Raw genomic sequence first — 25,683 nt, 5'->3', positions numbered from 1 at the left:
TGGGGAGCTTTCCAAAGAGCTTTCGGTATGAAGCTATGTCTTAGTACGGCGTATCATCCACAAACAGACAGACAGCCGGAAAGGACTATTCAAACATTGGAAGATATGCTGAGAGCATGTGTTTTGGATCAACCTAGAAGTTGGGACCGTTACATGCCATTGGTGGAGTTTGCGTACAACAACAACTTTCATGCGAGCATTGGGATGGCTCCGTATGAGGCTTTGTATGGACAAAAGTGCCAGTCTCCACTTTGTTGGTATGAATCGGGTGAAGCAAGTGTATTGGGTCCAGACATGGTAGCAGAGACTACGGAGAAGATTAAGAAAATACGAGAAAGAATTTTGACTGCTCATAGTCGACAAAAGAGTTATGCGGATCAGAGAAGGAAACCGTTAGAGTTTAAAGTGGGAGAGCACGTGTTTCTACGAGTTACACCCACAACTGGGATTGGAAGAGCAATCAAGACCAAAAAGTTGAATCCGAGGTATATAGGACCGTTTGAGATCCTTAGCATTTCGGGCCGGTGGCATATCAAGTGGCATTGCCACCTCACCTATCTAACCTACATGACGTGTTCCACGTCTCACAACTCCGTAAGCAAAGGTCGGACATGGCTCATGTGTTGGAGCCTGAGACGGTCAAGTTGAGGGAAAACTTGACTTTCCAAGTGACACCGATTAGAATTGATGACACCAGTGTAAAGAAGTTGCGAGGAAAAGAAGTTCAGTTGGTCAAAGTTGCTTAGAAGTGAGTAGGAGTTGAAGAGCATACTTGGGAATTGGAATCCGAGATGTAAAAGGATTATCCCGAGCTTTTCTTAGGTAATTCAAATTTTGAGGGCAAAATTTCTTATTTGGTGAAGAGAATGTAAGAACCGCAATTAATCGAACCGGTTAATTAAGTGCTTATATTAACCAATTTTGATTCCAAAAAGTTAGAGTGAGAATTTGAGGTTTTAAACATCATTTTTGGACTCAGTGGGTCCTTCTGAAAAACCGTGAACTGGCAGTTGAACCAGTTCAACCGGTTCAACCGGTTCAAGTCTACCCGGCGCTACTCGAGAGAAAGTAAAAACAGTCAAAAACCTTAGAAAAACATTAGAAATGGAGAACCGGGCGTTAATTTTAAAAAGTTTGGCCTGAAGTTGGGCCAAACGGGTTAAAAACGCTAACGGGATAAACCGGGCCCAAGTTGGGCCCAAAACCAACACATATAAAGGTTCATTTAATGAACCCTAACCTCATAAACACACACACACTTTAGAAATTAAGAAAGGAGGAGAGGAAGAAGAAAACCCTATTCACCTCAATCTTCCCAAGCTCATATCTTGAGCTATAGAGCTTCGATTTGCATGCCGTCAGCGGCTACGCGTTTCTTGTGAAGAGTTCTACAAAACCCATCTAAGAAACTCTAGAGGTAAGCTCGAAATCCTCCCATTTCTTCTCTCCAAAATTTTGGATACCTAGGGTTTTTGATTAAGTAAGTTTTTGTGATTCTTGGTGTTTAGGTTCAGTTTAATCCTTGCTTAGCTTTGGATTTTGACATCCAAATCTGTGAAAAAGGTAAGAGGCTTTGAACTCTTGTGAAATTTTGATTTATGTTGAGCCCTAGTTTGAATTGTGGTGATTTATATGTATATAGCTTAATTAATGTGAGTTTGGAGCTTGTTGGTGCTTGTAGGAGCTACATTGGTGATTGGATATTGGTTGAAGCTCATTTGGTTCATATTGAGAATCGACCAAGGTATGGTTTCGGTTTTCTCTATGTAGTATACAATATTCATGGACACTTAGGCTAGTGACCCATAGGATAGGATTGGATTTGAATGGTTGATAAGTTGTTGGATGTATTTGTATAATGATATTTGATGAAATGATGAATTTGAGTTGATAATGATGATTAATAATGATATGATGAGGATGAATGATTTGTGAAGTTGAGTAGTGGATTATGTTGATAAATGTGATATTGGTGATGATTGATTGGTAATATAGTTGAAAAATTGTTAATGAAGTTTAATATATGAGATATATTGATGTGATGTTGTGGATGTGGAAAGCTGAAGGAAAAATGTGGTAAATTTGTGGTAGTATGACATAGAGGGTTGATTTTGATGAAAAGAGGAGTTTGGACTGGTTTGGTTTGGTTTTGGTTATGTTTGATAAAGGAATTGGGAAAATTGTGATTTTGGAGAAAAGTTGAATTTTGGTGAACTTTGTCCGATCACAACTTTTGATCATTCAAAGTTGGTGTTGAAAATTTGAAATTCTACAAAGTTACAGAATTCTAAGTATTCTGGTATGTGCGCACGCACACTCCGCATAAATGGTGACCTGTGCGCATGCACAGATATGTGCGTCCGCACACGCAGAGGCAGGCAATCTGCCTGCAGCGCTGGCACAGCTTGTGCACGCGCACACCAATGAAAAATTGCAACCTGTGCATACGCACAGACCTGTGTGCACGCACACGTTGGGGAGGCCAGTCTATTGGGGGCACTGGCACAGGTTGTGCGAGTGAACAGACCTTTTTAAGTTTTGACACATGTGCGTACGTACACTTTTAAAAATTTTCTGGGCATGCACACGCACACCCCTGTGTGGACGCACACGCCTTGTTTCTCAAATTTTTCTTTGTTTTCAACTATTTCACCTTCCCCACGAGGTTGTAAGCTTCTATAACACCTTTTAAGACTTTTGGGCATATTTGTGGGTGTTCAAACATGGGAAATGGGTTAAGGGTCTTAGACACAATTATTTGGGAAAAGTTAGCAAATGGAGTGCTAGGTTTCTGTTGTACTAGGGAAGGTTTGATGATGTGTGATGGATGGTTGATGAATGAAATATGAAATCAAGGAACTGAAATGTTAATGAACAGTGGTTGAAAACGAGTCGAGGACTTTGAATGAAGTGATGGATCTATCTTGTACAAAAAATGTTTTGAAAATCACTGTACCACGTTTTCATTGAGATTATGAGACGCTATGCGCCCGGCAGGGGGCCGAGGTTGGATCCCGCTTATCGAGGTAGCGGTGGCGGCGTAAGGGCGGTGGTTTATCCCGCTTGCGCTTAGATGTGAGATCGGAGGCAATAGATCCCGCTCGCATCCCTTCGGATCATCAGAGTGTGCAGGCGCAAAATCCTGGACAATGATTCGAGCACTATATCTCGGGGGTTCCCACACCAAGAATCTGAAGGGAAACATCCCCATGGAGATGTGTCAGGTTGGCAATTGAACAAACAATGTGATATCACAGCCAATAGGGCATGCATTCATCATATGCATCTTCTACCTATTTGTATGCTTTGCCGACATGACATTGTTTTCCCTATCTGTTTAACATGTCTAATTGCTACCTGTATTATTTATTGTATATACCTCTACTTGTGTTTTACTTGTATTGTATATACTTGTGCTGTTACTGGGGTTGAAGAGGTTCGAAAGGCGGTGGCGATGGGATCGCATGGCGATCGGTTGGTGAAGGCTGTGGGACAGCGGTGTTTGATTAGAGTAGAAATTCCCTAAGATAGATTACCCTTTTATGGCACTACGGCTTAAGTTGTGTTAAGGAAATTACTTTTATGCTGATTTGGTTTAGAATGCTTTAAGTTTGAATTCTTGTGATGGATATGGAGTCTAGGATTGCCTTTGGCATCTCGCGGTCTTATATCCTACATCACTGGGCACTGTTACCATACTGAGAACCTCTGGTTCTCATACCATATTTCTGTTGTATTTTTCAGATGCAGGTCGCAACCCAACTCGGTGAGTTATCTGGTTGGTGACAGAAGCGGAGGATCCGGATATTTCTTTTGAGTCTTTGATGTATTTTGTATATGTATCTCACTTTTGTATTTTGTTTTGCCTAGAGGCTTGTATCTCAGAGGACAAAACTTGCATAAGCTATTTTTATTGTCTTATTTCATATACGATCTGTATTTGGCTAGCCGGCTTAAACTCCGCAAGTCGTGGCTAGCGTCTTATGATATTATACTATATTATATTATGATGTTTGTTATTCTATACTTGTTTTTTTATGCTTTAAGTCAGTAGCTTCATTAGTACGTTTTGCACTTTTGAAATCCTATTTTTGAGCTATATTCTTCATCGGGATATTATTAACTCCTTCTATATAATATGTGTAAAAGCTTAGAACTATCGTAGCCTTTGATTAACCTTTGCTTTACAACGCGAGGTAAGGCTTAGGCTAATTAGGGTGTTACATTTAGTATTGTAGGGCCCACATCGGTTGGGGAGGGGAACGAAGCATGCCTTATAAGGGTGTGGATACCTCTCCCTAGCATGACGCGTTTTGACGAGTGAGTGTGGGGTTTCAGCTATTATCCCTATCGTCAAAGGCAAAACCGAGAGTCCTTGTGTGCCAAAGTGGACAATATTGTGCTAGTGGGTGGTCTGGGCTGTTACAGACGGTATTAGAGCCAGAGCCCGGATCGATGTGCCAGCGAGGGCGTTGGGCTCCCTTAGGGGGGTGGATTGTAAGGTCCCACATCGGTTGGGGAGGGAAACGAAGCTTGCCTGATAAGGGTGTAGATACCTCTCCCTAGCATGACGCGTTTTGACGAGTGAGTGTGGGGGATTTTAGCTATTATCCCTATCGTCAAAGGCAAAACCATGAGGCCTTGTGTGTCAAAGAGGACAATATCGTACTAGCGGGTGTTCTGGGCTATTGCAAATTTGGTGAGCCATAATTCGGCTTCCATACCCCCAAATGGTTTCAAACTTATTTCATATGAAAATTGGGTCTGTGAAGTTTACGCTGTTTGAAGAACGGATGAAAAATATTTTAAAACGAGAAAGTTATGCGCGTCAAAATTTCGGTGTGCAAAATTCAAATTCTGTAGCATTTAGCATTTTTACCCATTTTACAAAACTTGCATACGTGACACTGCATGCAACGCGACCAACCTTTTCGGCTTGAGAATCTCGCGTACGCGAGCAGGGTGCTTGCGTACACGAGCAACGAAAAACCCACCCACGCGTACGCATGATCCCTGAAATCAGCAAAGTGAGTTTTGTGTTTTAAAATGTAATTTAGAACATCTAAACCTCTATTTTTACTCTTTTAGCCCCTAAACCTTAGTTGTATGCTTAGTAATGGGGTAAAGTGAATGTTGAAGGTGGCGGAAGTATGGTACACGAAATTGCAATCACACTTTTGCAACTCCGCACAACTAACCAGTCTAAAGATACAATAGGAAAAAGTGCTATTTATACTAAACTAGTAACTTAGGTTTACAGAAAATAAGTAACTAAGTGCAGATAATGCAGAAATCCACTTCCGGGACCCACTTGGTGTGTGCTTGGACTGAGCATTGAGCTTTACATGTGCATAGGCCTTTTCTAGAGTTAAACGCCAGTTTGGATGCCAGTTTGGGCGTCTAACTCCAGTTCTGGTGCCATTTCTGGCGTTTTACGCCAGAAAAGGGTCTCTAGTTGGCATTTGAACGCCAATTTGGGCCATCAAATATCGAGAAAAATATGAACTATTATATATTGATGGAAAGCTCAAGATGTCTACTTTCTAACGCAATTAAGAGCGCGCCAATTGGGCTTCTGCAGCTCTAGAAAATCCACTTCGAGTGAAGGAGGGTCAAAATCCAACAACATCTGCAGTCCTTTCTCAGCATCTGAATCAGACTTTTGCTCAGGTCCCTCAATTTTAGTCAGAAAATACCTGAAATTACAAAAAAAGACACAAACTCATAGTAAAGTTCAGAAATGTGATTTTTGTAAAAAAACTAATAAAAATATAATAAAAATAACTAAAACATACTAAAAGCTATGTAAAAACAATGCCAAAAAGCATATAAATTATCCGCTCATCACAACACCAAACTTAAATTGTTGCTTATCCCTAAGCAACCAAAAACAAAATAGGATAAAAAGAAGAGAAAATACAATAAATTTCAAAATATCAATGAAGCTTAGTTCCAATTAGATGAGCGGAACTAGTAGCTTTTTGCTTCTGAACAGTTTTGGCATCTCGTTTTATCTTTTGAAGTTCAGAATGATTAGCATCCATAGGAACTCAGAATTCAGATAGTGTTATTGATTCTCCTAGTTTAGCATGTTGATTCTTGAACACAGCTACTTTATGAGTCTTGGCCGTGACCCTAAGCATTTTATTTTCTAAGATTACCACCGGATACATAAATGGCACAGACACATAACTGGCTGAACCATCTCAAATTGTTACTCAGCTTTGCTAGAGTCCCCAGTTAGAGGTGCCCAGAGTTCTTAAGCACACTCTTTTTTTGCTTTGGATCACGACTTTAACCACTCAGTCTCAAGCTTTTCACTTGGACCTTCATGACACAAGCACATGGTTAGGGACAGCTTGATTTAGCTGTTTAGGCTAGGATTTTATTCTTTTGGGTCCTCCTATCCACTAATGCTCAAAGTCTTGGATCCTTTTTACCCTTGCCTTTTAGTTTAAAGGGTTATTGGCTTTTTCTGCTTACTTTTTTTTTCTTTCTTTTTCTTTATTTTTTGCAAAATATTTTTTTTCTCACAAGCTTTGTGTTTTTCACTGTTTTTTCTTGCTTCAAGAATCAATTTTATGATTTTTCAGATTATCAATAACATTTCTCTTTTTTCATTATTCTTTCAAGAGCCAACAATTTTAACATTCATAAACTTCACTATAAAAAATATGCACTGTTCAAGCATTCATTCAAAAAACAAAAAGTATTGCCACCACATCAAAATAATTAAACTATTTTCAAGATAGAATTCGAAATTCATGTACTTCTTTTTCTTTTTCAGAAAATATTTTTCATTTAAGATAGGTGAAAGATTGATGGAATCATTCATAGCTTTAAGACATAGACACTAGACACTAATGATCATGTAATGAAGACACAAACATAGTCAAAACATAAAGCATAAAAACCGAAAATAGAAAAGAAAATAAACAAGGAGATTAAAGAATGTGTCCACCTTAGTGATGGTGGCTTCTTTTTCCTCTTGAAGAACCAATGGAGTTCTTGAGCTCCTCTATGTCTCTTCCTTGCCTTTGTTGCTCCTCTCTTATGGCTCTTTGGTGAGGTCTATGAGTGGGCTCTCTTGTTTACTCCATCCTCTTTCTAGTGATGGGCTTTTGAGATGAATCTCTCCATCTCCCATGACTCAGAGTTGGAAGCAACTGCCTTCTCTTTCCTCTTCCTAGAGGTTTCTCCGGCCTTAGTTTCCATTAATGGTTATGGAAAAACAAAAAGCAGATTTTTTTCCACACCAAACTTAAAAGGTTTGCTCGTCCTCGAGCAAAATAAGATAAAAGGGAGTAAAAAAAGAATGATGCAATTAATTTTGAAAACTTATTACTTTATACAAGAAAAATTAAAAAGAGTTGAAAAGAATTTGAAAAGATATGTAAGTTTTGAAAACATTTTGGAAGGAATTGAAAAGAATTGAAACAGAATTAAAAAGAATTGGAAAAATTATTAATTTTTGAAAATAGAAATTGAAAGATGAATGTTTAAAATATGTTTGATGCAAAAAATTATGAATTAAAACATGAAAAAATGAAAAAAAAAAATCGAATTGGAAACAAAATCACCTCCCTTGTGTCATCCTGGCGTTAAACGCCCATAATGCTTTCCATTCTGGCGTTTAACGCCCACTTGACTGCCTCTTTGGGTGTTTAACGCCCAGCCAGCCTGACTAGCGTTAAACGCCAGGAATCTTTCTTTATTGGGCATTTTTCTGAACGCCCAAAATGCTGCCTGCTTGGGCGTTAAACGCCCATTTTGCTATCCTTACTGGCATTTAAACGCCAGTAAGCCTGTCCTCCAGGGTGTGCTATTTTTTATGCTGTTTTTTATTTCGTTTTAATTCTGCAGCTATTTTTGTGACTCCACATGATCATCAACCTAAAGAAAACATAACATGGCAATGGAAAACAAATGTCTATAAAAAAATAATATAATTAAATAACATTGGGTTGCCTCCCAATAAGCGCTTCTTTAATGTCAATAGCTTGACAGTGAGCTCTCAGAGAGCTTCATAGAGACTCAGAACTTAATGGGCACCAAACTTAGAGTTTGAAAGTGCTGGCACTGCTTGACTTTGTATGGAGAGAATTGGATGAAGCTTTTCATGCTTCTTCTCCATATTTACAGAAGAATATTCTTGAGCCTTAAACATAAGGTAGTCATCATTCAATTGAAGTACTAACTCTCCTCTGTCCACACTACAACATTTTGGGTCTATGGCCACGGTTTTTTTGGTCACGGTAAAAAACCATGACCATAGAAGGTCTATGGTCACGGTTTTTTACCGTGACAAAAAAAAGGTATGGTCACGATTTTTTAAAAAAAGGTGACCATAGAGTACCTATGGTCACGGTTTTTAAAAAAGGGTGGCCTAAAAGGGTCTATAGTCACGATTTTGGAGGGTGACCTAAAGGGGGTCTATGGTCACGGTTTTTTGGGGTGACCAAAAAGGGTCTATGGTCACGGTTTTTCAAAAAAGGGTGACCTAAAAGGGTCTATGGTCACGGTTTTTCAAAAAAGGGTGACCTAAAGGGTCTCTGGTCACGGTTTTGGGGGGTGACCTAAAAAGGTCTATGGTCACGGTTTTGGGGGTGACCTAAAGCGGTCTATGGTCACGGTTTTTTAAAGTGACCAAAAAAGGTCTATGGTCACGGTTTTTTAAAAAAGGGTGACTTAAAAGGGTCTATGGTCACGGTTTTGGGGGGTGACCTAAAAGGGTCTATAGTCACGGTTTTGAGGGGTGACTTAAAGGGGTCTATGGTCACGGTTTTGGAGGTGACCTAAAGGGGTCTATGGTCACGGTTTTAGGGGGTGACCAAAAAGGGTCTATGGTCACGGTTTTAGAGGGTGACCTAAAGAGGTCTATGGTCACGGTTTTGGGGGGTGACTTAAAGGGGTCTTTGGTCACGGTTTTTCGAAAGTGTAACCTAAAAGGGTCTATGATCACGGTTTTGGAAGGTGACCTAAAGCGGTCTATAATCACGGTTTTGAGAGGTGACCTAAAGGGGTCTATGGTCACGGTTTTTCGAAAGGGTAACCAAAAAGGGTGTATGGTCACGGTTTTGGGAGGTGACCTAAAGCGGTCTATGGTCACGATTTTGGAGAGTGACCTAAAAGAGTCTATGGTCACGGTTTTTTGCAAGGGTGACCTAAAAGGGTTCATGGTCATAGTTTTAGAGGATGACTTAAAAGGATCTATAGTCACAGTTTTGAGAGTGACTTAAAAAGGTCTATATTTTTATAATTTTAAATATTTTATATATTTAAAATTTAAAAATTTTAATAATTAAAAAATAATAAAAATTTTATATAATTTACTTTAAATATTAAAATTTTAAATTTAATTTTATAAATAAAAAATTAAGTTAAATACTATTAATTTTAAATTAAGAAATTATTTAAAATTTAAAACTAATTAGTAAGTTGATAAATAAATATTATATTTTTAAAATAATTTAAATAAATTATAGTTGATTTTTAATTACAATTCTATCTTCTAATTTTATTAAAATTTTTACACTACTCTAATTCTAATCTTAATGCTAACTCTAATTATTATTCAAAAATATTTTTATAACCAAATAAGATTTTAATCATTTAAATATAAATTAATTAAAGATCAAATGCCCCAACACTTGGTCATTTTTTTTTCTAAGTCACCAACGTATAACACTTCGCTCTCACCACCAAATCAGAGAAGAACATATTAACTCGTTCTCACCACCAACACTTCGCGCCACTCAATCCCAAATCGGAGGAAGGTTTCGCCGTCACCACTCACCATGCACTACTCGCCACTCCACCAGAACTGTAGCTCCCTCTTCGCTGTGTGCTCACCGTTCTTCTTCCTCGCTAAACACTCACCACTCACCACTCACCACTCGAGAACCATTGCTCCTCTTCGGTGCGTGCTTACATCGGGAAGACTCTGTGGTCAGCATCGTCGTCCCTTCGCTCACCATTGTCGAGAAGGTATGTATTTACCTTCATTTGGTTCTAAAATTTGAGAGGGTTCCGATTTTAGGGTTTTCATTTTGGGGGTTTGGCTATTGTTGCGGCGCAGGTGAAATCGTACCCAACACTCCGTTCAAACAGGTGAGCTTGGCCACCACCAACCTTGCCCCAGGTTTCAGGAAGTTCTTAACTGGTACGTTGGCTATTATGTTTGCAGAGCACTCTGTTTAGACAGAATATGCATGTTGCCTTCTCTATTGTATGATATATGATATGATATTATTTGAATATTCTGCTTTACACCATTTGGTTAATCTATATGCATGCCCCCATGAATTGAGGAAAGCCAGTTAGCGCAGATGTACATACAAGAACTGAAGTTAAAGAAAAACGAAAATTAATGTTGCTTTTTGTTTCACATTGGATGGGAAATTTCATGTTAGTTTTGATTAGATCATTATAATCCTTCGAAAATGGATTATTTGAGTATTTCAGGTTTGACAGCAGAAGGGATTATAAGACTAGCTAACAAGGAGTGTCTCTAATATGTCAATTTGCTTTCATTTCTTAACGGGGTTTCAATCTCGTGTGTATAGATATAATTTTTGAATACTGAATAAATAATTGTAAATAACTACCATAGTAGACACCAAAGAAAAAAAACTACAATAGTATTCTTTTCGGGTATAAATAGATTCAGATGATTTTTTTCCAGCAATTAATTCCAATCCTGTTTGTTTGTTTATTTGTTTCCTTTCTAATTTTTCATTTTCTTGATCAGGTGTCTGTTGCCACAACAAACAATACATCTGTCTTGTCCCTCACATTTTATTCATCATGAATGAGGGGATGCGTTACTAAGATTTTTACCAAAACTTAGTTACCAGTTGAAGCCTTTCAGAGCCATATTCCAGTGTGCATTTTCATCATTGTTTCACACTGCTATCGCTGATCATTATAGTGTGCATTTTCATCATTGTTTCATTGCTTTCACACTGCTATCTATATGGAATTAAAGCAGTATATAATGGCCCAAACAAGAAAGAAGTAATATAAAATACTTACTGAGGACCAAAGAATTATGTATAGTCTCACCCAAATTAAAGCCTAAAGATTTGACTTTGTTAATTATTAGTTGCTTTGAATTATATTATTAGTTGCTTTGAATTATAAAGGATTCTTTTCACAATTGCTTCAGTGCCATATGTTCCTAATTTGCAATAAACAAGCTTTCCCTTCACCTTATTTGGATCTAAGGAACCTCAAAAGCAGTATCTATATCTATGCATTAATTAAATTCTTCTTTGTCTATATGTTGACTTATTTTGTTTATGTATTCCAATTACAGTAAAATAGGATTTTTTTTCTTCTCCTTGGCTTCCGCAACATTCCTAAAAGACTAAAGCCTCTTCACAGCACAGGTTAGCTTAACTTATCTGCTTCCTTTTGATTTTCCTTTTTATTTTTATGTTGTCATGAAACTAAGGTTGGGTTTGGTCTAATGTAAGGGTTTGGTCTAATGAAGAAAAATAAATGTAAGTGTTTATGTCTAATGTGACTTTGCTTTGCATGTTAATGAAGCAGGTGTTGAGCTTTCATATGATAAAGTGGTTGAAACAAAAGTTTCTGAGCGTTGAGAAGGAAGAATAGCAATAGCAGAAACAATCTATTCTGGCAGAGTCTGAATTGTATTGCTGTCACACCTCGGGAACAATTTTGTTAATAATTTCTACTTAGTGTTAGTGTGTATATCACTGTATAAAACTGAGATTGAGACAAGTGTATTCACTTAACTATATTGATATATTAGTTGGTTACTTTAATCACAACTTATCTTAATTGTTGATTATCATTTTTTATTTTTAGATTTATTTTGTAATTATCATTATTTTTTATGTGATTAAGCTTTAAAAAAAATTAAATCTCATAAAACAAAATTGGCTATGGTCACGGTGAAAATCGTGATTATAGATAAAGTTATGGTCACGGTTTTAAGGTGGGATGACCATAGAGCTATGGTCACGGTTTTTTACCGTGACTATAGATAAGGCTATGGTCACGGTTTTAAAGAGAAGTGACTATAGAGGCTAAAACCGTGACTATAGATAAGGCTATGGTCACGGTTTTAAGGTGGGGTGACCATAGAGGCTATGGTCACGGTTTTTTACCGTGACCATATTATCTATGGTCACGATTTTAAAAAAGGGTGATCATAGAGGCTATGGTCACGGTGAAAACCGTGACTATAGATAAAGCTATTGTCACAGTTTAAGGAGGGGTGACCATAGAATTATGGTCACCGTGACCATAGATAAGGTTATGGTCATAGTTTTAAAGAGGGGTGACCATAGAGGCTATGGTCACGGTGAAAACCGTGACCACAGATAAGGCTATGGTCATGGTTTTCAAGAGGGGTGACCATAGAGGCTATGGTCACGGTAAAAATCGTAACCATAGATAAGGCTATGGTCACGGTTTTTACGCGTGACCATAGATTAACCTATGGTCACAGTGAAAAACCGTGGCCTAAAGTGTCAGATTTTGAAAATTGTAACCGTGACCATAGAAACCGTGACCATAAATAAAAAAAATCGTGACCATAGACCTATGGCCACGGTAAAAAACCGTGACCATAGGTCCAAAACCGTGACCATAGATCTATAATCATCCTTTTTACTAGCTATGGTTACGGTTTTTTACCGTGACCATAGGCCTTTTTTTTTGTAGTGCCACATCAATCACAGTCCTTGCTGTGGCTAGGAAGGGTCTTCTAAAGATAATGGATTCATCCCCATCCTTCCCATTGTCCAGAATTATGAAGTTAGCAGGGATGTAGAGGCCTTCAACCTTCACTAAGACATCCTTTACAAGTCCATAAGCCTTCTTCATTGATTTGTCTGCCATCTCTAGTGAGATTCTTCCAGCTTGTACCTCAAAGATTCTTAGTTTCTCCATTACAGAGAGTGGCATGAGGTTTATACCTGACCCTAGGTCACACAGAGCCTTCTCATAGGTCATGGTGCCTATGGTAAAAGGTATTAAGAATCTTCCGGGATCCGGTTTCTTCAGAGGTAATTCCTGCTGAACCAAGGCATTTAGTTCATTGATGAGCAATGGAGGTTCATCCTCCCAAGTCTCATTACCAAATAGCTTGGCATTCAGCTTCATGATTGTTCCAAGATACCAAGCAACTTGCTCTTCAACAAGAGCTTATGAATGGCAACAGTAAGTTTAGTGGAATCTCTATGGTCTCTGTATGAGCCTCAGAATCCTTTGGTTCGTCAATATGAAACTCCTTATTGGTCAGGGGACGTCCAGCAAGGTCTTCCTCACTGGAAATCACTGCCTCTTCCTCCTCTATAGGTTCGGCCACTTTAGGTATATTGATGGCCTTACACTCTCTCTTTGGATTCTCTTCTGTATTATTTGGGAGAGTACTAGGAGAGAGTTCAGTAACTCTTTTACTCAGCTGACCCACTTGTGCCTCCAAATTTCTAATGGATGACCTTGTTTCAGTCATGAAACTGTGAGTGGTCTTAGTTAGATCAGAGACTATAGAAGTCTATGAACTTGCAATTCTGCTGCATTAGAGAAACTAATTGAGGCTTAAGCTCAAAGTTGTTTGCTCCAATTGCAGGAATTGAGATGCTTCTTCCATAGAAGTTGGAAGTTGGTGGAGTAAAGTCACCAAGCATCTTTCTTGCTTCTCTAGCATTGTTGTTAGGTTCGGCTGTCATATCTGCTTCTTTTTCAAAATTTTCTGTTAGGTCATCTCCAGAGTGTTGTGCTTTAACTTCTCTTAGCTTCCTCTTCAGAATCCTTTCAGGTTCAGGATCAGTTTCAACAAGAATGTTTTCATCCCTGTTCCTGCTCATATGAAAAAGAAGAGAACAGAAAAGAAGAGAAATCCTCTATTTCACAGTATAGAGATTCCTTTATGTGTCAGAGAAAAAGAAGAATAGAATGAAGAAGGAAGAAGAAATTCGAACACAGAGAAATGGAGGGGGTTCAAATTATGAGTAGAAGAGAAGTGTTAGTAAATAAATAAAATAAATAGAAAGAGATGAGAGAGAAAGTATTCGAATATTAATTAAAAGAAAAGAAAAATATTTTTGTTTTTATTTTAATTATTGGTTAGTATTCAAAAATATTAAAAAAATGAAATAAAATTAGAATTTAAACCAGTTAATTAAAAAGAATTTTGAAAAAGTGGCTAGTTGTTTTCGAAAAATGAGAAGTTGAAAAGTAGTTAGGTGGTTTTGAAAAAGATAAGAAATAGTAAACTTTTTAAAATTAAAACAAACAAGTCAAGTAGTTAGTTGAAAAAGATTTGAAAATAAATTTTGAAAAGATAAGAAGTTAGAAAAAGATTTTGAAATTAAAATTTTGAAAAAGATATGATTGAAATTTATTTTGAAAAATATTTGAAAAAGAAATTAAAAAGATTTGATTTTTGAAATTAAAGTTGATAACTTGACTAACAAGAAACTAAAAGATATGATTCTAGAACTTAAAGATTGAACCTTTCTTAACAAGAAAGTGACAAACTTGAAATTTTTGAATCAAAACATTAATTGTTAGCAACAATTTTGAAAATTATGAAATAAAATTAAGAAAAAGATTTTGAAAATTAATTTAAAAAAAATTCGAAAAAAAAACATAAAAGAAAAATGAAAAAGATTTGATTTTAAAAAAGATTTGAAAAGATAGAATTTTTAAATTGAAATTTTGACTTCGCTAACAAGAAACAACTAAATTTTAAAAATCATTGACTAAATCAACCCAAAATTTCGAAATTTATGAGTAAAATAAGGAAAATATATTATTTTTTATTTTTGAATTTTTAATGAGGAGAGAGAAAAAAAACAAAATGAAACAAAACATAAAATTTTAAGATCAAAACAAATCATGCCTGCAAGAATACTTTGAATGTCAAGATGAATACCAAGAACACTTTGAAGATCATGATGAACATCAAGAACATATTTTTGAAAATTTTTAAGAAAAGAAAGACATGCAAGACACCAAACTTAAAAACTTTTGTACTAGGGACACTAACAAGAAAAAGACACAAAATAAGAAAAATTAAAGATCAAACAAGGAAAATCATCAAGAACAACTTGAAGATCAACGAAGAACACAATGCATGAATTTTCAAAAATCTAAGAAAAATTAAAAACATGCAGTTGACACCAAACTTAAAATTTGACACTAGACTCAAACAAGAAACATAATTTTTTTTTCAAAAACTTTTTGAAAAGAAAATAAAGGTTGAAACAAAAAAGAATGTTACCTAATCTAAGCAACAAGATAAACCGTCAGTTGTCTAAACTGGAACAATCCCCGGCAACGGCGCCAAAAACTTGGTGCACGAAATTACAATCACACTTTTGCAACTCCGCACAACTAACCAGCAAGTGCACTGGGTCGTCCAAGTAATAAAACCTTACGTGAGTAAGGGTTGATCCCACAGAGATTGTCAGCTTGAAGCAAGCTATGGTCATCCTGTAAATCTTAGTCAGACGGATTCAAATGGTTATGAGGTTTTGATAATTAAAGGATAAATAAAACATAAAATAAAATAAATATACTTATGTAATTCATTGGTGGGAATTTCAGATAAGCGTTTGAAGATGCTTTATTGCTTCTGAACCTCTGCTTTCCTATTGTCTTCATCCAATCATGCGTGTTCCCTTCCATGGCAAGCTGTATGATCCTCTCAGTGAAAACGGTCCAGGCTACGATTTCTATACGGCTAATCAACTATCGGATTTCTCGTCTCGGATGAAAAATACCAAGCACAACTACCGCACGGCTAATCATCTGTCGGTTCTCACTTGTGTCGGAATAGGATCTCTCTATCCTTTTGCACACTGTCACTGCGCCCAACATTCGTGAGTTTGAAGCTCGTCATAGTCATCCCGTCCCAAATCCTACTCGGAATACCACATACAAGATTTAGACTTTTTGGATCTCAGGAATGCTGCCAATTGGTTCTAGCCTATACCACGAAGGTTCTAACCTCACGGACTCGGTCCATAGATCAGAGACCCAAGAGACTATACTCCGGCTATCGTCCAATGACTACGTTGAACATCATGTAGACCGCTTGTGGTTTTCAGGCACTCGGATCTTGGCTAAGCGAGTAACGAAGATAGTGGGTGATTGTCACGGGTCACCCCTTCATTCTAACTTAACTGAATTAAGTAAGAGAGTATATCTTGGAGAAGAAGTAGGCGTGAATTGAAAGAAAAATAATAGTACTTGCATTAATTCATGAAGAATAGTAGAGCTCTGCACCTTAATCTATGAGGTGTAGAAACTCCACCGTTGGAAAATAGATAAGAGAGAAAGGTCTAGGCATGGCCGAATGGCCAGCCTCCCTCAAAGTGATCAAAAGATCAAAAGATGATTCAAAGATATCCCAGTCTAAAGATACAATAGGAAAAAGTGCTATTTATACTAAACTAATAACTTAGGTTTACAGAAAATAAGTAACTAAGTGCAAATAGTACAGAAATCCACTTCCGGGGCCCATTTAGTGTGTGTTTGGGCTGAGCATTGAGTTTTACACATGCATAGGCCTTTTCTAGAGTTAAACGCCAGCTTGGATGCCAGTTTGGCGTTTAACTCCAGTTCTGGTGCCAGTTCTGGCGTTTTACGCTAGAAAAGGGTCTCTTATGGGAGTTTGGATGCCAATTTGGGCCGTCAAATATCGGGAAAAGTATAGACTATTATACATTACTGGAAAGCCCAAGATGTCTACTTTTTAACGCAATTGAGAGCGCGCCAATTGGACTTCTATAGCTTCAGAAAATCCACTTTGATTTCAGGAGGGTTAGAATCCAACAGCATCTGCAGTCCTTTCTCAGCCTCTAAATCAGACTTTTGCTCAGGTCCCTCTATTTCAGCCAGAAAATACCTGAAATTACAGAAAGACACACAAACTCATAGTAAAGTCCAAAAATGTGATTTTTGCATAAAAACTAATAAAAATATAATAAAAAAGTAACTAAAACATACTAAAAACTATGTAAAAACAATGCCAAAAAGAGTATAAATTATCCGCTCATCAAAGTACTAGTTATGTAATGAGATTTAGGGCTATGTTAAATTATGATTTATGACTTGTAAAGATTATATTTGAGATAAAGGTGACCGGGTAAAAGGCAGTGGCACTGACCACTCGCTCCGGGTATATGTTAAGAAAGTGTAGAGATGTTGAAAATGCATGAAAGATAAACTAATGAATTGGGATAATAATAAAAATGAACTTGAATTTGATTGTAATATGCCTCCGGGTAAAATGCAGTGGTGTTATCCACTTGCTCCGAGTAAGATACAGTGGTGTTATCCACTTGCTCCGGTTGAGAGTTCGAATCTCCGGGAAAGAAATGAGAAAGAAGAATGATGAGAGTTGAGTTTGATTATAAAGTTGAATGAATAAGAGTGAATTATAATAATAATGAGAATGAATTTCTGAATGTGACTCTAAGTAAGATGCAGTGGTGTTATCCACTTGCTCCGGGTAAGAGTCAATAAGACGGGTAAGATGCAGTGGAGTTATCCACTTGCTCCGAAAGAGTTTGAGGCTTCGGGTAAGATGCAAGGGTTGCAATTCTATCACCGCTTGCTCCAAATCGAGAACTGTAACACCGCCTTGGTAAGAGGCAGTGGTGAGGTTGTCTCCTACTCCGAGTATGCAGGTAAGATACAAGGGTTGCTGCGTTATTCCACTTGCTCCGTGTTTGAAATTCTGTCTAGGGTTAGCTACGAAACATGTCGGGTTTGGCTTTATAACCAACAGATGAGACTTATCGGCCATAGAGAAGGCATTCATCATATGCATTTGTCTGTTTTGTTTGAGTTTGCATTTTTTTGGATTGCCTAATTGATAATCTATGTTTAACTGCTATATGTTCTGTGTGATGTAACTGTAAACTACTTCTGTTTTCTTTGTATGTATTGTTTGTTTGTGCATCGGTGTTTCGGAGGATTGGAGGAAAGACAATGAACTTATGGGTTAAGTTAGAAATTGAGTTAGAACCTAGAATCCTTAGATAACTCACCCTACAATGTTAGTTTTAGGTTTTAATCTGTTGTCGGAAGTTCTAGGATTGCCTTTGGCTTTTCTGGGACATTATATGTTAGTTATGTGGGCACCATTACCATGCTAACAACCTTCAGTTCTCATTCCATACGTGTTGTTATTTTTCAGACGCAGGTTGAGAAGCGCCACACTGTGTATTCTAGAGACTCTGAGGAAGCGAAGAACTCTTGGGACTTAGGGTTTTATTTACATTTATATTTATATATGTATATAGATTCTCCACCTTGTAATTTATGTTTGTCCCTCTTAGAGGTTGACTTGGAGAAACAGGTTTTGTAAGCTATCTTTTGGGATTTCTGATGTATTTATCTATATATGTATATATGCTCTGTCCGATTTTAACTTTGCGAGCCGGGTCAGAAGCTTTGTTATCGATATCTTGGAACTCTTTAGTATATATCCATTTTATAGTTTACTCTTATCTTGTTTCGATTATGCTAACATTGACATGAGTGTTGCGCTTTTTTATTTAACGCTTTTGTTTAACTTTTCTTCAAATGCTCTGTGTGGTAGGGTATTACATACTCTGCCGAAAAATAAAATGGAGACTAATTTGTTTACCGGAGAAAAACCTTCAAACTGATCTGTGTATTAATTTTTTTTAGAGACTAAAATATCCATTTTTAAAATTGTTGGGACTGCATTGAGTAATTATTCTAATAATAATAATAATAATAATAATAATAATAATAATAATAATATTGTTGTTGAAAATTTTTGTCTATATAAAGTTACATTGCTCTATATTGAGAAATTATCGTGCCATATAAGGGTTAGTTTTTAATTTTAATATTTTAAAATAAATTTCATTTTTTTAAGCGGTGGATGAATGAAATGGAGTTAATGCATGATAATTTAAAAAAAAACTATAACTATCAAATTTTTTTGGAAAGAATAAAAAAATTACAAGTCTGTGGAGGTGTGAGATTTTTCAAAATAGCCAATTTTTGTTGATCTAAAAAGTTATTCGAACCCTTAAACTAGTACAAAGGCCAAGTAGAAATCCCAACAAAAAATTAGAAAAAAGCGCCACAAAAAAATTTGTGGCATCTGACTTTTGCAAATTTTGAAACCACCAGAACTCTCTTGGAGGTTATAGACTCGAATAAACTTGAAAAAGAAAAAGAGAAAAAACCATAAAACAAAAGTATACTTATCTAAATTAAGTTGTTAATCGATCTGACGAATTTACTAGTTATTTAAGTTAGTGATTCAATCGATAGGTCACTAACTGAAGTATTTAATATGATAAAAATGAAACAAAAAATAAAAGAGATATAATATTATTTTAAATTTACAATAAATTAATACTTGATCTATCAAATCAAAAAAATATTGTGAACAACAAAAAATATAATATTATTAATAAATGATAAAAATACTATTTTATATCACCTAAATTTAGTTAAATGATATATAAATTATAATCTAATAAATACTTATATATATATAAATGAATTATTAGCGCTATACGTATAATTAGAGGACTTGACATAGTTGCAATCAATACTTGTCATACATAAAATTATTACTACTAAATGTTGCAAGAGAACGTTTGGCTTAGCGACAAGTGTAAAGTATCCAAGATCAGAAGTTCCAACTTCAAACCTTGCCTGAGTTAAATTCCAAAATTGATATGAAAAAAATAGAATGATGGATACAGGGATAAGAAAATAGATGGAGAAAAGACGTAACAAAAATATAAAAAGATAGATAAAGAATTTTTTAATTAAATTTTTAAAAAATTTATTCTTAGCAATTTAGGTTACTGGAAGGATTTTTTAATTAGACCTCTAAGAAATTTGTTTTTAGTAATTTAGTTCATCTGAAAGAATTTTTTTTACTAAACCTTCAAAAAATCTGTTGTTAACAATCTAGATCAAAAGAATGAAAATTGAAAGAAACCACCACGTAGATTCATCTTAGTACTGGATCCATCAATCCTCTTCATGCAACAAGTGAAGCAAACCACTCACCTCACTTAATTACACTAAAAAAAACGTGCATGAAACACTAAGAAAATTTTATTCATCGATAAATCACAATTTTATGGTTATCTTGTATTGAATTTGGTGGATTTTTTATCAACTTTTTTCACATTTATTCAATGAAATAGCATGATTTTGTAAATTCTCCCTAAATTGTACTTAAGAGTGAAAATATGCTTTTTAGGCCATTAAATTGCTAAATTTAATCCATTTTAATTCCATTCGATACTTTAATATATTTGTTGAGTGATTTCAAGCTCAGGAGGTAAGGATTGGATCAAAGAAGTGAAGAAAAAACATGCATAAGTGGAGAAATAATGAAGAAATGAAGTTTTGGAAATCTGCCATGCGAAGCGTACGCATGACCCACGCGTATGCGTGACCTGAAAATCGCAAAGTTATGTGTACGCGTGACCCACGCGTACGCGTGACAAGCAGCACGTGACCTCATTAATGAAACACGCTGGGGGCGATTTCTGGGGCTGTAGATGCCCAATTCAACTCATTTCTAAAACTATTTGATGCAGAATTCAAGATGGAATAAGGGGGAGAGCAATTAGGATAGTTTAGAAATATGTTTTAGATTATATTTTAGAGAGAAGCTCTCTCTTCTCTCTAAAATTAGGGTAGATATAGTTAATTCCTCCTTAGATTTAGGTTTAATTCTTGTTTTATGTTAGTTTTCCTTGCAATTTATTGTTCTTACACCTTTGCTTTACTAATTTTATTTGCTATTTTCTTTATTTTGTTACCTTTATGTTTATGACTCTTTGTTAATTTTAGTTTCATTTAAAATAATTTATATTTTCATGTTTCTTATTGTTTAATTGAGTTGTTATTGTTATTTTCTTGCATTGGGTAGTTGTAGATTTTATTTCTCTTGCTATTTTGCCATGCTTTTCTTTTCTACCTTCCAAGTATTTGATAAAATGTTTGGTTAAATTTTAGAGTAGATTTTGGTACTCTTGGCTTCTGATTGAGGACTTAAGTCCCTTGAGATTATTGATGCCCAGTTTCATTAGTGATTTAGAGTTGTTAATTGCTTTTAGAACCAATTACGTCTACTTGACTTAATCCTCCAACGTTAGAGGGCAACTAATTGGAATTAACCCTTTGTAATCACCATGTTATGGTCAGTGATCCAAGATAGAATACCTTGACATTTAATCCTTACCTTGAGTAGCTTTTTTCTTTAAATTTTTTAGTTGTTAGTTTTATTTTCTTATTTATCAAACACAAAACCCAAAAATATACAAACCCATAACCAATAATATACACACTTTCCTGCAATTTCTTGAGAGACGACCCGAGGTTTAAATACTCTCAGTTTTTATTGGGTTTGCACTTGTAACAAACAAAATTAAACTTTGATTAAAGGTTAATTGTTGTAAGACCCCAGATTTAAAAAAAATTAAATTAAGAAATTTATTTATAATTTATTATATTTAATTAAGATTATATTTTTAAGAGATTTTATATACAAATTAAGTAATTTATTATTTATGATTTAAAGTTTTAGTAATTGAACGATAATAAGAATTTTATATGCTATGATTTGAATAATTAAATTATTAACTTTATTTTATGATTTTAAAAGAAATTAATTCGATATCTCTAATTATTAAATTAGAGTATTTATTTGAAAATAAACTTGTAAGTTGATATTAAATAGTATTTTTATACCGTGTGAGAGAATAATGGGTGAGGGAGGAGAGTCCGGTGAGAGCAGGGGAGAAGGTCCGAGGGCAGCACACGGTCAGAATGAGCATTTCAAGGAGAATAAGGGGGAGAGCATGGGGAGGGTTGCACCAGGTGCTATGGAGGATTCGCGTAAGGGTAGTCATAGTGGGATTCAGAGGATATCTTTTCGCGATAAGGTTATTGGTTCTTCACAAGCAGCGGGACAACGCAGAGTAGATGGGTTAGAAGGTGACGCCTTAGCAATGGTAATGGGGAAGCAAGTGACCCCAAGCCGCCAACAGTAACTTTCACTGACGAAGCCAGGATTTCTCTTTCAGAGCCTTACAACGAAGCTATTGTGATTAAAGTTCTGGGAAAACACTTCAGTTATATGGCCTTGGTTCATAAACTGAAGGGGATATGGAGACTCAAGGGTGGCTTACGAGGTTCTCGATGTGAGCTTTGGTTATTTCCTAGTCAAGTTTGATCACAACGAGGACAGAGAGAAGGTCCTGTTAGGAGGTCCATGGTTGATATTAGGCCACTACATCGCGATTAAGCCGTGGTCGTCAGATTTTAGACCATGCGAAGACTCTTTTGGGGATACGATGGTCTGGGTAAGAATTGCTAGATTAAGCATATGGTACTATCATGAGAGAGCTATGATGCGAATTGCTTCTGCTATTGGTAAACCCATAAAGATTGATTTAGCGACTAAATTGGCAGAAAGAGGCAAATTTGCTCGTGCCTGCGTTCAAGTGAATCTTGGATTACCGGTTGTTCGGAAGATTATTGTTGATGGCTATGAATATGATGTGGAGTACGAATGCCTGCAGTTGTTATGTGAGAAGTGCAACTGTTTCGGCCATACCGCAGTCACATGCAAGGGAGAGGCAGTAGATGTTAAGTCCGGGGATGAGACTCGCAGTGATGGGGCGGTGAGGAAGGCAATGGATCTGAGTGGCCAATGCTTAGGAAACCAAATGGAGAAAGATTTTGAATTTGGTAACAATCCCAATTTGTCCGCGTCAGTTACGGATTATGTGGAGAAAGATGAGGTTACATTGCATGGCAAGGAGGCTAAAAATGGGCACGTGATGGAGGAGGAAGGGTGGACTAAAGTAATAGCTAAGGGAAAAGAAAAATTGGTCTTTTCAAAAGTAGCCCAAAATGGTTCATTGGAAAAGAAGCACTTGGTTTCTACAAAGAAGATTGGGCTAAGTTCAGGTAAAGGCCCAGTCATAAAGAAAGGAGAGAAGGCTTTGATGGGCCATGGGGCAAGTATTGGGTCTTCCAAGTTCAGGAAGCACCATGCTCCAACGCTTGGCAAAAGAAAAAATCAGGGTGCCAATCTCATACCCGCTGTAGCGACCTTCACTCCTATAATCAAGAACGGCCATAAGAGGCTGAGACCGGCATCTCTCCAAAGCTTGCCGGTGCCGCTAAGCAATGATGGCGGAGTGGGTCAGTAGCAATGAATTTCACCTTCTACGTCACCTAATGCGATAGGGAGTGCTCCAGAACAAGTGTTGGGAATGGAGAAGCAGAACTCTCAAAAAAATCCTGGCGGCCCGTCTACTTCTTCATAAAGGTCCTCGCCTGAGATTGGTGCCTTTTTTTGATAATTTAGTTTTATGGATAATATAGATATCAATTTTCTTTCCTGGAATATTAGAGGAGCTTCTAACAAATTGGCCCGAGTTCACTGCAAAGATTTAGTTAGCAAATATCATCCAACTTTTTTTATTATTCTGGAAACTCATGTACCCTTTGAGCGTTTGAAATATTTCTGGAGAAAGCTTGGTTATCGGGATGTTGGTGTTGTAGAGGCAAGTGGTCATAGTGGAGGAATTTGGATTTTATGTTCTAATCCTTCAATATCAGTGAGAGTTTTAGATGCAGTTGATCAGTGTATTAGCCTTGAGATTCAGATGGGTGCTTTTTCTAGTTTTTGTAGTGTTGTGTATGCTAATCCTCATGTTCATCAACGTATGAGGTTGTGGAATGATTTGATCAGGGTCTCTAATATGATTCAAGGCCCTTGGATTGTGCTAGGTAATTTTAATGATATTCTGATGCAGAACGAGGTGAGAGGAGGTTCCTTTTGTAATACAAGATCGGAGAAGTTTGCTGAAACCTTGGCTGAATGTAATTTGTTTGATATGGGGGCTATTGGGAGAAATTTTACTTGGTTTTGAAAGGTGAAAGGTGGGCTGCATGTAGCAAAAAAATTGGATAGAGCGGTGATCAATCAAGAGTGGCGCCTTTTATTCCCGGAGGCATATAATGAGGTGTTAGCGTGTCTTCATTCTGATCATTGCCCCTTGCTCATTAGATGCAAGAAGGAGGGGACTGCTAAGAAAGGTAACCGTCCTTTTCGATTCCAGGCTGCTTGGTTAACCCACCCCCTCTTTCGGGATGTTGTTCATACAGCTTGGAGTAAAGAAGCCCCAGATGTTATTAAGAGTTTGCTTGAAGTCCAAAAGGATGCGCTTAATTTCAATAAAGCGATTTTTGGAAATGTGTTTGTTAAAAAGAGGGAGCTTGAAAGACAACTAAATGATATTCAAGTGTCTCTGGAAAGATGGGAAGACCCGGAGCAGCGGATTAAAGAGCAAGGTTTGCATGAGGAGCTGAACTCTATCCTCCTCCAAGAAGAGCTAATGTGGTACCAAAAATCTAGAGAAAAGTGGATTAGATGTGGAGACCAAAATACTAAATTTTTTCATCTTCAAACGATAATCAGGCGAAAAAGGAACAAGATTCATGGATTGTTTCTTGAAGATGGCACTTGGTCTTCTGAGGCGACGGTTTTGGAATCGGAAACAAACTCTTTCTTTCAAACACTTTTCTCTACAAGGGAGGCAGTTAATTTGGATGCCATGGGGGAATTCCCTTGTCCTTCTCTTAGTAGAGAGGCCTGCCAAAAGCTTGTTGAACCAGTAGCTCTCGAAGAGGTGAAAAGAGCTGTGTTCGACATGAATTCTTTCAAGGCTCCGGGTCCAGATGGATTTCAAGCTCTCTTTTATAAAGAATTTTGGGAATCTCTTAGCATTGATGTGTGGGGCTTAGTGAAGAAAGCCTTTGTAGGTGAGAACATCAGTGCGGCTGTGTTTGACACATTCATTGTTCTGATCCCCAAAGTTGAAGCTCCGTCTTACCTGAAAGATTTTCGTCCTATTAGTTTATGTAATGTGATTTACAAAATTATTACAAAAGTCCTTGTTAATAGGTTTCGTCCTTTCCTTTTTGAGATCATTGGACGGCTTCAGGGTGGTTTTATTCCAGGGAGAGGAACAACGGAGAATATAATAATTGCGCAAGAAATAATGCATTTCATGAGGAAAACCAAGTCGAAGAAGGGTTCTATGGTATTTAAGATTGATCTTGAAAAAGCCTATGACAGAGTAGACTGGAGATTCCTTGAAACTTCCTTGATCAAATTTGGTTTTCCTGTGGCTACTATTAATCTTATTATGGCTTGTGTGACTTCGCCCTCTTTGTCTATTCTGTGGAATGGTAATAGGCTTCAAAGCTTTAAACCCATGAGGGGGCTGAGACAGGGGGATCCCATGTCCCCTTACCTTTTTGTGCTCTGTATGGAGAATCTTCTTGTCTTATATCGCATAAAGTCTCTCAAGGATCCTGGATCCCCGTATCTGTTTCTAGACATGGCCCAAAAATCTCTCACTTGATATTTGCTGATGATCTCTTACTATTCTGTAAAGCAACAAAAACTCAGGTGACAGAGGTTATGAAGACACTGGATATGTTTACTCAAGCGTCGGGACTGAAGGTGAATATCCATAAATCTAAGGCTCAATGTTCCAAGAATGTTTCAGCGAGAAGAAAAGAGGTGCTTTCAAGGAACTCTAGTATCCGATTTTGTCAAGATCTGGGAAGATATTTGGGAGTTAATATTGGTCATGATAGGGC

The 25,683-nt window shown here is 36.8% G+C and overlaps 3 protein-coding genes across 6 annotated transcripts; all 3 read left to right on the top strand.

Moving 5' to 3' along the window:
* Positions 1-294: 294 nt before the first annotated feature.
* LOC140177139 (uncharacterized) lies at positions 295-746 on the top strand. Its single transcript, XM_072209778.1, has 2 exons — positions 295-485; positions 605-746. The coding sequence occupies exons 1-2, from the start codon at positions 295-297 to the stop codon at positions 744-746; spliced, it is 333 nt and encodes a 110-aa protein (XP_072065879.1).
* An 8,896-nt stretch (positions 747-9,642) lies between these two features.
* LOC112743109 (uncharacterized) lies at positions 9,643-11,798 on the top strand. Of its 4 annotated transcripts, none has more exons than XM_072219014.1 (5): positions 9,643-9,987; positions 10,079-10,162; positions 10,751-10,882; positions 11,318-11,390; positions 11,554-11,798. In XM_072219014.1, the coding sequence occupies exons 1-3, from the start codon at positions 9,798-9,800 to the stop codon at positions 10,828-10,830; spliced, it is 354 nt and encodes a 117-aa protein (XP_072075115.1). In that variant the 5' UTR covers positions 9,643-9,797; the 3' UTR covers positions 10,831-10,882; positions 11,318-11,390; positions 11,554-11,798. The 4 variants fall into 4 exon arrangements, with proteins under 4 accessions (XP_072075115.1, XP_072075116.1, XP_072075110.1 ...); XM_072219015.1 differs by having other exon boundaries at positions 11,551-11,798; XM_072219009.1 differs by having other exon boundaries at positions 10,751-11,390.
* Positions 11,799-21,764: 9,966 nt separating this feature from the next.
* LOC140177137 (uncharacterized) lies at positions 21,765-25,442 on the top strand. The gene is made up of 4 exons (XM_072209775.1): positions 21,765-22,048; positions 22,163-23,211; positions 23,632-23,834; positions 23,949-25,442. The coding sequence occupies exons 1-4, from the start codon at positions 21,765-21,767 to the stop codon at positions 25,440-25,442; spliced, it is 3,030 nt and encodes a 1,009-aa protein (XP_072065876.1).
* The last annotated feature ends 241 nt before the right edge of the window (positions 25,443-25,683 follow it).

Source organism: Arachis hypogaea, chromosome 2 (genome assembly GCF_003086295.3).
Source record: "Arachis hypogaea cultivar Tifrunner chromosome 2, arahy.Tifrunner.gnm2.J5K5, whole genome shotgun sequence".
Taxonomy (NCBI): domain Eukaryota; kingdom Viridiplantae; phylum Streptophyta; class Magnoliopsida; order Fabales; family Fabaceae; genus Arachis; species Arachis hypogaea.
This window is presented reverse-complemented; position numbering and strand designations above follow the sequence as displayed.